The sequence below is a fragment of the Cariama cristata genome, unplaced genomic scaffold (assembly GCF_000690535.1).
Source record: "Cariama cristata isolate BGI_N322 unplaced genomic scaffold, ASM69053v1 scaffold37155, whole genome shotgun sequence".
NCBI classification, from domain to species: domain Eukaryota; kingdom Metazoa; phylum Chordata; class Aves; order Cariamiformes; family Cariamidae; genus Cariama; species Cariama cristata.
The window spans coordinates 25,180-36,622 of NW_009619928.1; the positions used below are offsets into that span (position 1 = coordinate 25,180).

Sequence of the window (11,443 nt, forward strand, 5' to 3'; positions counted from 1 at the left end):
CTTGCACAGACCCTGTAATGGCATCTGGGAGAGCTTCAGAGCTTCAAATGGTGCCTTTTCTCCAGGGGATCTGGATCCCTTCTGAGGCTGAATCACGGGGACACATGGAAACGGTCACCTACTGTTGTGGCTGCTCTGTGGCTGTGCTCTGCTTAGCAAACCTGTTGACCCACTTGTGTTCCGAGTGGTGAGGATTTACAGATCAGGCACTTGTCCTTCCCTTTCATCTGCTTAGAACAAAGGCCAAGTGTATCAAAGGAGGAGGGAAGAGACTTCCCTGGTTGAAAAGCAATAATTAATATTGCCTGGAAGTGTGGAGCGACAGGGGCAGACCCAGCCCATAAGGACAGGGGGCTGGTGAGCACTGGGTTTGCCCCCGCAGCTGCTGGCGGTCTCTTCCCCTGCCAGACTGCCTGCACCTTACTGTATCTACCTCAGCAGGATGAAGGGCTCTGTCCCTCTCGGTGTCTGGACCCCTGGTTCCCCTGAGCTTCTTTCCCCGCTGAGGGCTGGACGACTGATTCGCATCCGTTGGCTTACACCGGGTGGCCTTAGCGCTTGCAGAGAGGGGCTCGATGACTTGTCAGTGCTGTGACGGGGTGCAGCTCTGCCCTCGAGCGGTTCCTCTCCCATAGAAAGGGCAAAGCCGAAGCACCTGTTTCTCAGGTGAACCATGTTTCAGCTAGAACTGTAGTGGCATTTAACAAGCTGTGGTTCTGACTGGGCTGCACTGGGAAGGGATAGCAATGTGGTTGGTTATTTAAAATACAAATGCGAGGCTTCCCTCTGCCTGCCTTCTTTCTTCAGCTGTTTCAGCTTCATCTAATCCTTAGCCAGGCAGAGGAGCAGCGGCTGGGTTAAAAAGGTGGACAACTGTCCCTCGGTTGTTGCTGTAGCGCAGCATTGGCTTTAGTCCCCTTATTTTCACTTTCCTTGCTCAAGACACTCGGTAAGAGAACTTGCTGTTTCAATTTCTGCTTTCCTTGAACCAGGCTGCAGGCTTTTCTTGCCCCTTCTGGGTTTGGCGATTATACTGTAGATTGTATGCACCGAGCAGTAACAGTGTAGAAATATTCAAGGCTTCGTCACGGGGTCCTTTTCTGCCTCTACACTGCTGTGCCACTGGCTGATGTTACGTGCCCAGAAGGGCACTGAACCAGGTAAAGATGTTTTTTGCAGGGAAGGCAGCTGGGATCAGGTCTCTACTTGCTGCTGCCTAGTTCGGGGATGCACTGAGGCCCCATGCATTGCTAGCCGTGCAGCAATAGGGTTCCCCCCTCCGTTTAAGAGAAAAAAAAAAAAGTGAGCAGTGTTGCACAACAGGAGAGTACAAACCCTCACGTAAGGAAAGGGATTCCCAGTCCCTACTTGTGCAGTGTTTAGGGCACAGGGAGCAGCTCTGGGCTGTGTTTGGCACAGTGAAACTTTACAGCGTGCTCACTTTCTGGAGATGACAGTAGATTTGGGTATCTGGCTGTACTTTCCCTCAGATACAAAGGCTTACTTGAGGAAGTACTGGCCTCACCCACATGAAATGCATCTTACATGCAGGTGTGAGCTCTTCTGGAGCACTTGGAGACCCAGAAAGGGGTCTGCGTCCCTTCTTCTCCCCCTTCCCCCACATTGCCAGAGTTAATTCAAGGAATGGAACTTTTTTTTTTTTTTTTTTTTAGCTGTGTTTGGGTAGAAACTATCTCACAACTTAACCACCATCACAGGAACTGCCCACAAGTGCTGCTCTGGTCACTAACATGTGAAGATCACTGCACTATGTCACTGCTTGATACTCCATTTGTGACCTAATGTTTGTAATGACTAATTCCTGCCACTACTGGGGGATGCCCTGAAATAAAGTGCAACTATTCATGTGTGCTATTTGTGTGCAGCTATTTATTTGTCCACTCTCATTCTAGAGCCTGATACTACCGATGCGGCAAGCCTTCCTGCTGCTCTGCACCATTCAGAGGAGCAAGGGCAGAGACTCAGGAGAATTCAGTCCGCTCACCCTGACTTTTTGTCCTCCAGTGAAGCAAAGATTCCAAAAAAGTTTCCAACATCTCCATCTTTGCAGAAAAGGCAAAGCTGGGAGCAAGAGAACCCTACACCTGCCTACAAGGGAAGTATCAAACAATAAGAAACACTTTATTTTAACTTTACAACATATAAATAGACAAATCTGTGCTTTCCAATGTAGCCTTTCTTCCCTTCCTCTACCCAGGGTCCTTGTCGCAGTTGCCCCAGCCCCTCTCAGCTCTGAGAGAAGAGGGCGAGCGGGGCTGAACTGCAGAGGTTAGACCGATCCTGTATGTACAGCTCCAGCAGGCATCGCTCCCTCCCCAGCTGTCATCTGCTCAGGTCCCGGCTGGCGCCTCGACCACACAGCATCCTTTCCTCTGCAGAGAGGCCAGCAAAGAAGGGATGCAGGAGGGCTTCCGAGAACGTAATCCTCCGGGAAGGGTCGAATTCTAACATCCTCCTCATCAAGTCAAAGAGCTGCGCGTGCTCCAGTGAGTCGTGCAACATGTACGTCTGAAAGAGAAGGGCACGGGGGACAGAGAGAGGGGTGTAGCACTCTGGTAGGACTGGGACTGAACCCTAGGCCCTAGTTTTGAGATACATAGCAAGACAATGGCTTGGCCGTCTCCCAGTCTGAAGTACGGCGTCCCTCCAATTCCCTAGTACCCATCCTGCTTCAGCCAGACCAATAAACTTCTGTTACTGCAGATGAGAGTTTAGGGCCCTGTAAAAGCCAGGTACTACGGGAAATTCCCATCCCTAAGGCCTGCACCACTGATCTGGGGAAGGGAACGGCACAGCAGTTCAGCCTTGCACCTCAGCCAGCCCTCCACCAGCCGCAGAGCAGCACCTACCCGCAGGGGCTTGCAGTTCTCTTGGACGTATCTCCCGTCGGATGTGTTCTCATCCCACACCAGGTTCCCATTGTGGAAATATTTTTGCTTCCTGCAAAGGACAGGTGGTGTTCAGTAAGGCTGCTCGTGGGATGTACTTCCAGTTAGACCCACACAGGTGAGAGCCGGTGTGAGGACAGAGAATTGGTATCCTGAGTAATTAGCCACAAACAGTTGACCAGACTGCTGGAATTCAGGAAGAGGTTCTTACCGAGTTTTGTGGATCATGTGAGATGGAATCGGCCCGAGGATTTTTTCCATCATGACAAGATGCTCACGATTCTCATGGGTCTGCAAAGGAAAAGAACAATGGTGCATTACTTCAGAACTTGGAGATCTGATGACAAAAGGTCTGTCACCTATACAAGTACAGGGGAAGAGACAAGCCTCCATCAGGAATGATGGAAGTCCTGTCCACTTCTGCTTCCTCGCTTGACCTTCTTCTATTCTTCACAAGCACAGTGAAGAAACCAGAAGTGATCTGAACCTTGTCCTTGCAGCATGGCACGAGTCTTCAAACAGTGAGCGTTCCTGGGCTTATTTTCAAACTCAGCTTCTGATTTTTAGTGTCCGATCTGCATCTCCCTTCCCTTCCTCTTAAGTTTGAGCCCTTTTAGACATTAAGGATTCTTAGGGTACAATGCCTCTTGCAAGAATCATACCTGGAAGAGCGAAAAACAAACAGAATGCAGCCGGTACTCCAGACATCACATGGCTGTGCCCAGCCCAGCTCTGCAAAGAGAATAAAATTTGTGCTCTCAAGAAGTCCCACCGGATTTCTACTAGTTCCTTGTTTAAACTGCAGGGTTACACACAGACAGACCTAGAAGTTATCTGTGCACTTTCTGGTGCTGCACAGCAGCAAGAGGACTGTCAGGTCTCCCCCAGATGCTTCTGTTTCAGCTTACGCTGGCTCTGCGTTCCCCTGGAGCCAATGATGTGAGCACTTCCCGAGCCTCACAGACTCTCCTCAGCGCTCTGCACTCCACATCAAGGGCCTGCACTATTATCCATGAATACCTTCCATACAATCAGGACCTTGGGACCACTGAGGTGGTAGTGCAGCAATGCACGGAACAGGTTGTCCCTAAGAACTGGAGTGCTCTTAAGCTGGTTTTCCTCTAGACAGCATCATCCTACAGCGTTCCTGGGACAACTGTTCTCTTCCACCCACCTGAGACTCCTGAAACCCCAGCAGTACTCACCCAGAATCACTTCTGGTGGACGGTAGTGCCGGGTAGCCACGATAGTGGTGTGGTGCTCATGATCGAAGGTGGCACTTCCAAAGTCTGCCACACGAATGCTCGTGTTCCGAATGGATTTCTCCTCACAGCTCTGCAAGCAAACAAGAAGTCCTCAGTGCTTCTAATAGCTGGTTCAGGATTAAGCTAGGCTTTGAGAGGAGCCCTCTGACCCCAGAACTGCCACGTGTGCACTACTAGTCAGAAGGATTATAACTGTGAAGCTCTGAGCTCTTTACATCTCAGATCAGTGTTAAGGAAAGCCACGGAACACTCTGCTTCATGGACTGGAGCCACTGAGGCAGTCTTAAGGCTTTTGGAAGAGATGGGAGAAAGAAGAGTCCCGACTTCCAGTTTGTTCCCACTAAACAGACTTTCAAGGCCCTGTGGGGCATGTAGGGAACAGAGAAGATCCGATTTCTGCAGGGAAGGGAAAGGCAGGCTATTCCTGGTCTATTCACTTCTCTTTTGGACGTAACCCACCTTTTTCTCATTGTACAGAGTGTCAAAATCCGAGTTGACAAATAAGATGTTTTCTGGCTTAAGGTCAGTGTGCGTCAGCTGGTTGTCATGTAAAACTGCACAGGTGGCAAAGAGGAGAGAGGAAAAAAAATACAAGTAAGAACCACACACCAAAGCACTCATACAACTGCCCGTCAAAGTGCCAAGCCAACTCCTTCCCAGCTCCCTCCCAACCCATTCTGGTGAGACGTCATTGCCTAGGAAGGCTGGCCCTGGGTGACTTACATCTCAAGGCATGGCAGAGCTGGTAAGCCATGTGCCGGATCTGAGGGAGAGGGTATGGCTGGAAGTTATTTTCCTTCAGGAACTCAAAAGTGTTCTTGCCCAGAAGCTCAAAGGCAATACACATGTGGCCATGGAAATTGAACCAGTCTGACATCAGGACACACAAGCTGTGCAGAGAGCAAGACATGAGGATTAATGAACATTCAGGGACTCAACAGAACAGTCATTCTCCCTGGTTCTGGCTACTTCAGAAGTGGTTGGTGAGCAAAACCGCTGAGCCAGCTGACTCGGCAGCACAGTAATCCCTCTCTGTACACCACAGAGACACCCCCTCCCCACTTTGCTCAACCACCTTTAGACAGAGATCTCCAATTCAAGTCGGACAAGGCAACAGGTAGTTGTTTGAAAGGTTTTGGTTATTTTTCCTCACTATGACCTGGCATGTCAGTTGTTAAGAGTTTTAAGTAAAACGGTGTTCAGTAGAACTAGAGACAGGCTCTCTTCTTCCGAAATGCAGAGCAGTGAGACAGGTTTTCCCCCACACAGGAGGCAAGTAGCAGGTATTCCAGTCCTCAGCCCTGTGTTTCTCTGAATGTTGTCCAAGCAGACCGCTTGTCTGTAAGGATGTGGTACCAACTACCCAGGAGTCTTGTAGGAACTTACAATTTGTTCTCCTTGTCCTTCTCTTTGATTTTTTTCAGGACGTTAATTTCCAATCTGGCTGCTTCTCGGTACTTTCCAACATTTTTTATGATTTTCAGTGCCACTTGAGATTTGCCTCTGTAAGGGAAGAGACAAAAAGGATGGAGTCAGAGAAAAAGCCTACGTACACACGTCCTCAGTCCACAGAGAGAGGGCACATCCCAGTTACTCCAGTCACGTTTTCATGTGTTAAAAGGCTTAAGTCATTTCTGGGTCCTAACAAAGCTCTCAAGGTCCGCCAAAGATTTATGCTGCTTGACCAGTAGTTAATTCGAAGCAAAAGGCTATTGCTGGGTAACACTCTAAAGAGAGCTGCAGACAGCTCTGCGAGCGCACCATTTCCTGACACAGCACTCTGTAAGGTTACTGCACCTCCAGCAGCCACCTCCCCTCTCCAACTGTGCCAGAGAGATTTCTGAGGAGGCAGGAGATCCCAGCAGCTCCTATATTAAGCTGGCCCCTCAGCTCAGAGCCAGACAAAAGGTCAGGAAGAAACAGGGGTCAAGTGTAGTCACGGGAGAGGTTAAAAAAGAAATAAAATAGAGAAGTACCCTGGCAGATTAAGAGGTCACTTTCCCCAGCTGCCAGCCGGAGTTCACTGCAGTAAAACAGCCTGTGCCGAAGCCCTCAGCCACTGAATAAACTCCTCTGCTTCCCTTAACACATCAGCCTGCAAACTTGGGGAGCTGAGGTATGAATCAGGCCCCTTTCCACTTGCTGCAAGAAATAACTTCTACCGTAGCGACAAGTGGAAGGTGGCAACAGTTTGATCCAGTTGAGTCCCAGGCCCAGGCAAAACTGGCAGCGTTAATCCTGCCATGCTTGGGAGCACGCAGGCTTGATGGACAAGGGACAGACGAGCTATCTGGAAGGGAAAGATGATGCCCACCTGGCATGGTCCACACACTCCACCACTTTGCCAAAAGTGCCTTCGCCAAGGCTGCCAACAATTTCATCTAGGAGAGAAAACAGGAGTGGATGTGAACTTCAGAGGTTTAGTGAGAGCTGAGGTCCTGCAATTTCACAGCAATAAAATGTCAAAGCAAAAAATGTCTCTCACTGCTACACTCTTTAAAACTCAAGTGTCTATTGTCTGCCTCAGGCAATTTACTAGTCAGTCCATTTATAAGCAATAAAACACTAGAGACCCCTCCAGTACAATATGAGAGATCTCGTCTAACATGGGGATAGAAAGTAGAGAGGTAAAGTTTTACGAAAGGTGGCTGTACATCGCTCTTGAAGCCAATCGCCGATCCTGCACACCAGGTGGCCTTCCTTGTCATCTTCCACGCTCCTGCTGCGCTTACTGCTCTGTTGGCTTCTCTGTACACACCGCCCCCCGAAACGGCATACGACCAAGCGCGCACAGCGGGCAGTTCCGAGTGGCAGGATTGTGGTGTCATTCAAAGGTGGAGATGACGGCGCGTCGGTGGTTGGATTTTCCAGATTCCAGCATTTCATAAGGCACACAGCATATATAACGATAGGGATATTGCAAGGGACACGTCAAGACACAAACTAACTTCAAAACAGAAAAGTAATCAACAGCTACAGGTATGTAAAGAAAACTCATTAGCTACGGCCTCTGGTGCCGCCACCTCTGAGGCAGGAAAATACCCCCCTCTTCTCTGAAGGGAAGCAGCAGCTGGGAAGCTCCAGTGTTAAGGTGGCTTGGCTTGGCACCACCACTCCCCACAGAGGAGCAACTTCCTCCGCAGCACCAGAGGATGCTGCCAGAGGCACAAGAAGGAGGAGGGCTTTGCCAGAAGAACGTCATTTTCTCCGCTGGCAAACGTGACGAAGGGTATACAAGCTGTCAGTTTGGACAAGCTGTCCAGTAGAAGCCAGAGTAGCAGTTGTCCCTCTGTGTAGCCTGCTCTTTTGTGCCTCGGTTAACAGATCGCCAGCCACCCAGAGCCGTGTCCTGCCCCGGCTACAAAGCAGCCCTTCCCTTCTTGACAGAACCAACTACCACACTGATCCTAAATCCATACGCCCGACTGGCTGCAAACAGATCTGGCGTTGCACATCGGCCTTAGGGTGCAGTTTTAAGCCTGGGATAACTTTAGGAACAGGACAGTTAAATTAATCTCCAGGGAGCATTTCACTCCAGTTCAGGCATCCACTAAAGGTATGAGGTCACGTTCACTCTGCTACTGCTAGCTTCTACTGGAAAACCAGCCCAACGTTCCCGAAAGGACCCAGGGTCCACAAAGCAAGCTGCCCTAATTCCTGATCTTTTTCTGTTCAGCCTTAAAAATAGTTACAGTCTCTACAGCCAAAGAAATTAATACAAAGCTCTACATTTCCAGGCACAAGCTTCTATCAGGCTTCTCTTCTGTGCCCCTCGCCCCCCAGCTAGTCCAAAATAACAAGCTACAATCAAACCCCAAAAGGTCAGCTGAAATGGAGGAGAAGGTAGAGAGGACAGTTGAGACAGCTGTGAGACTTCAAAGGATTTAGATCACACCAGCCCAAACCTGCACACCGTTACCATTGCACGCACACAGGCAAACCGCACTGGAGCGTTTTCATCATAACCCTGGCTCTTTCTCAAACTAAAATTAAAAAGTCAACTGGAAAGAAAGGAAAGGAGGAAAGCAACAGACCGTCAGAAGTTCCCAGCCATGCAGATATCCACTATAACTGCAGGGATCAGGACTTGGTCATTTAGTTGTAATAACATTTAAAAGCAACAAACGTGTGAAAGAGGGAAATGTTCCTTGCAGGGGAGAAGCAGTGAAGCAGAGACATTTGGTCTGATACCTCACAGCACTTCCAGGGTATTCCCAGTCCCGGGACCAGCCTCCCCACCCAGTTCCAAATATTCCCTGTTAATCCTTGAAAGGAATACTACGTTTCAGGGTGGAAAACAGGGAAGTTTTCAAAGAAGCTGAAATCCCATGTCACTTGTGTGGAAATAGGCAAAGAGGACACGTGCAGATCCTCGGAAGGTGGAAGCCTTTCTCTGAGTACAGTGGGACAGGGGTTAATAACCACGGGCCTAACAACTCGAGAGGACCAGGCTGATCGATCCCATCTGGTACGGGATCCTGGCACAAAGTCAAATCGACGTGCCTTCACAGGAGCGCTCCGTACCACCGCTGCATACCAAAACCCCCCAGAGAAGCGGCGGCAGCGTGCAGAAGCGAAGCCCTGGCCATGAATAAACCTGAACAATGACTGGTACCCAGCAGCCAGGCTGGCCTGCGGCCAAGGCTCGCCCGTGTTAGCCTATCACGTGCACGCCATTTGAAGCCGTCCCTGATCCCCTCCCCGGCTGTAAAGAATACAGCTTAGTTTCCTCACATATGAAGGCTACAGGGGCTGGACTAATAAAAAACAATAGTTACAAACACTTCCCGCGTAACAAGACACAGATTTTGGACTATACGATCCACATAATGAAAACAAACACAAAAATGGGATTAGAGGTACTCACCCAGAGTGTTCAGAGCTGAAAGGAGGTAAGAACAGTTAAAACCCTGAACAATCCTGAACTCGTTCTGGATGCTACTCACCGAGGAGGCACTGCTACAAGACCTGGTCCTGCGTTTCCGGCAGTGATGCTGATGCTTCTTCGGACGGTGCTGCTCTCTGCCTCTGGATCGCCGCCAGTTTCGCGAGCGGGTCGAGTAATAGTCCTCTCCAAAAGATGGGCTTCGGTCTTCAAATCTGTAGGCGTCGCTGTCCCGTCTGTATCTCCTGTGATAAGGCATCCTGTCATGGCTGTAGCACAAACAAGAACAAGTTTATAAGCCTGGAAAAGCAGGAAATGCAGAGTCCTGAAAAACTAAGTCCTCTGGCTCCAGCTCCCTGGTGGCAGGGAAGCAAGAGCAAGCATCCTAGCTTCAAATGACCCCTCCACTGTGGCTGAAACGCTGACCACTTCTCAGATAAGAAAAAGGAGAAAGTTTGCAAGAGAAAATGGTGCGGCACTCCCACGTTTGAAGGAGCCGGAGGGAAACCACCCACTTAGAGCTTGATCTGAGCTGCCTGCCCCACCTGAGCCACCTCTGCCACCATACCGAGGGCTGCAAGTATGTAAGGGAAACTTTCAGCCAAGCTCATCTCTGCATCGGGAAGGGCCAGAAGACCTCAGACAAAGCTCCCCTGTGTGAGTATTTACAAGCTGGTGTTGCACACGCAGGTTTAGGTATCGTGTGGGCACGTTAACAATGAGAACAGCTCTCCCTGCCCCGCGCTCGATTAGCGAGCCTCTGCGAGCTGCAAGTGCCTGGAGCTGCAATTCTGCGGCTCCTGCGTTTCACTCCGCAGGTCCCACGTGCTTCCTTGGCAGCACTGTTATGGTACCTCTCCTAAACTGGACAGCAAAAATGGTATCACTTAGCGGTGGCCTGCTTCTGCCCCCAAAAGTACAACTGCCTTCTCCACCCCAGCCGTTACAGTTGCTCTAATAAAACAGCTTCCACTGCAAGTCTTGCTTCACAGGTCATTGAGTGAGAGGCCATGTTCTAGGTAGAAGATGTTACAGCTCAGAAATAAGAACAGCGTGTTGGCTTTCCAACGATAAACAGCAGCATTCTCGGCACACACCAGGCCAGGTCCATGCTGTCACCTAGCCTACAGCAAGAGCAACGGCTTCACTAACCAAGACCTCGCTGCAGCTGCTTCAGTCCGGAAACAGGAACTTTTGTTGTTTGCACCTCTCTGCTTTGGCAACAATTAGCTCTCTCGCTGACAGCTTAACGGGACACAGGTATGTGTGTGGTCATTCATCTCATTTTGGATCAAGAATAAAATTTCAAACTGCCTGCCAAGACAGCAGGGGCTCTCTAAGACACCGCTGAACTATCCAAAACACAAAAACAACCCCCACAGCTCTGTTCCGACATCGATACTCAACTCCAACCTTTGTGAAACTTCAACATGTACTTTTAAGATACACAGGAATCAGAAATAACAACTCGAAGGACTCAAACACAGAGGAAACCACAAAACCTGTAAGAGGCTCAGAGTCTGAGACTAAAGGGGCAAGAAGGTTTCCACCTAGCAAAAGCCTGGTTTCATCCAAAGCTATCCTACACAACCCATCAGACGAAGAAATGGAAAAGCCCATTGTGTGCGTCAGCTGTATTTCACAATCCGCTTCCTTCAAGTAAACAAAAGCCAGGCTTGGAAGAGAAATTAATCTGTCCAACATTTCAGGAATTTAAAGATGAACTCAGCTCCTTTCTGGCTGCACCTGCCCTGTTCAACCACTGGCCGAATCAGTAGAACCACACCCAGCTCTGGTACCACCTAGCAGCGAGGACCACCAGCCTAATTCAGTTGCACGCTGCAATGTGTCAGCACGAAGCTCCCCATCAGTGCTCCTGAGTCTATTCCGGAACTCTCGCCGAAGCTCCTGTTATCAGAGGCCTTATCCAGCCTGCTTCCAGTACCTAATTGTCCCTGTGGAAATGCTGAACAAAGAGAGGATCAAAGGTAAAATCCAGAGCCAAAGCTGGAAAGATCAGTTAGCGATGCTTGGATCCTTTCTGACAGCATAGGTGAGGGACAAGTATCGTTACTTTAAATCTGATTTGTAATACTTTCAGAAGGAGGCGGGTTGTCGGGAGAGAAAGACTTTAATGCCTCCAGAGCATTTGAACTGGGAAACATGATGCCAGGGCAGGCTGCTCTCCTTCATTAATATTAAAGCTGTCGCTTTGGGAAGAACTTTTGGCTAGATGCAGAGGCAGAAATGTATAAGGGAAGGGACACACAATTAAGCCTTTTACTTCCATCTCTGGGATTTACAGGTTTAAAGCTGATCCGTTGTCAGGAAATGAAAGCTGCCACCACTCAGCGCTCACTCTGAAACACGATCAGAATTAAGGA

The 11,443-nt window shown here is 49.5% G+C and overlaps 1 protein-coding gene across 1 annotated transcript in view; it reads right to left on the bottom strand.

The window, feature by feature from the left end:
- Positions 1-2,343: 2,343 nt before the first annotated feature.
- The window catches only part of CLK3 (CDC-like kinase 3), a 9,289-nt gene continuing 189 nt past the window's right edge, over positions 2,344-11,443 (bottom strand). Inside the window, exons 2-13 of the mRNA XM_009701432.1 lie at positions 9,793-9,832; positions 9,121-9,330; positions 6,829-6,922; positions 6,489-6,555; positions 5,561-5,677; positions 4,898-5,064; positions 4,634-4,728; positions 4,115-4,244; positions 3,593-3,641; positions 3,121-3,237; positions 2,871-2,961; positions 2,344-2,529 (exon numbers count right to left, since the gene is read on the bottom strand). Of these exons, the coding sequence (XP_009699734.1) occupies positions 2,344-2,529; positions 2,871-2,961; positions 3,121-3,237; positions 3,593-3,641; positions 4,115-4,244; positions 4,634-4,728; positions 4,898-5,064; positions 5,561-5,677; positions 6,489-6,555; positions 6,829-6,922; positions 9,121-9,330; positions 9,793-9,832 (1,363 nt within the window). The remainder of the gene's footprint in view (positions 2,530-2,870; positions 2,962-3,120; positions 3,238-3,592; positions 3,642-4,114; positions 4,245-4,633; positions 4,729-4,897; positions 5,065-5,560; positions 5,678-6,488; positions 6,556-6,828; positions 6,923-9,120; positions 9,331-9,792; positions 9,833-11,443) is intronic.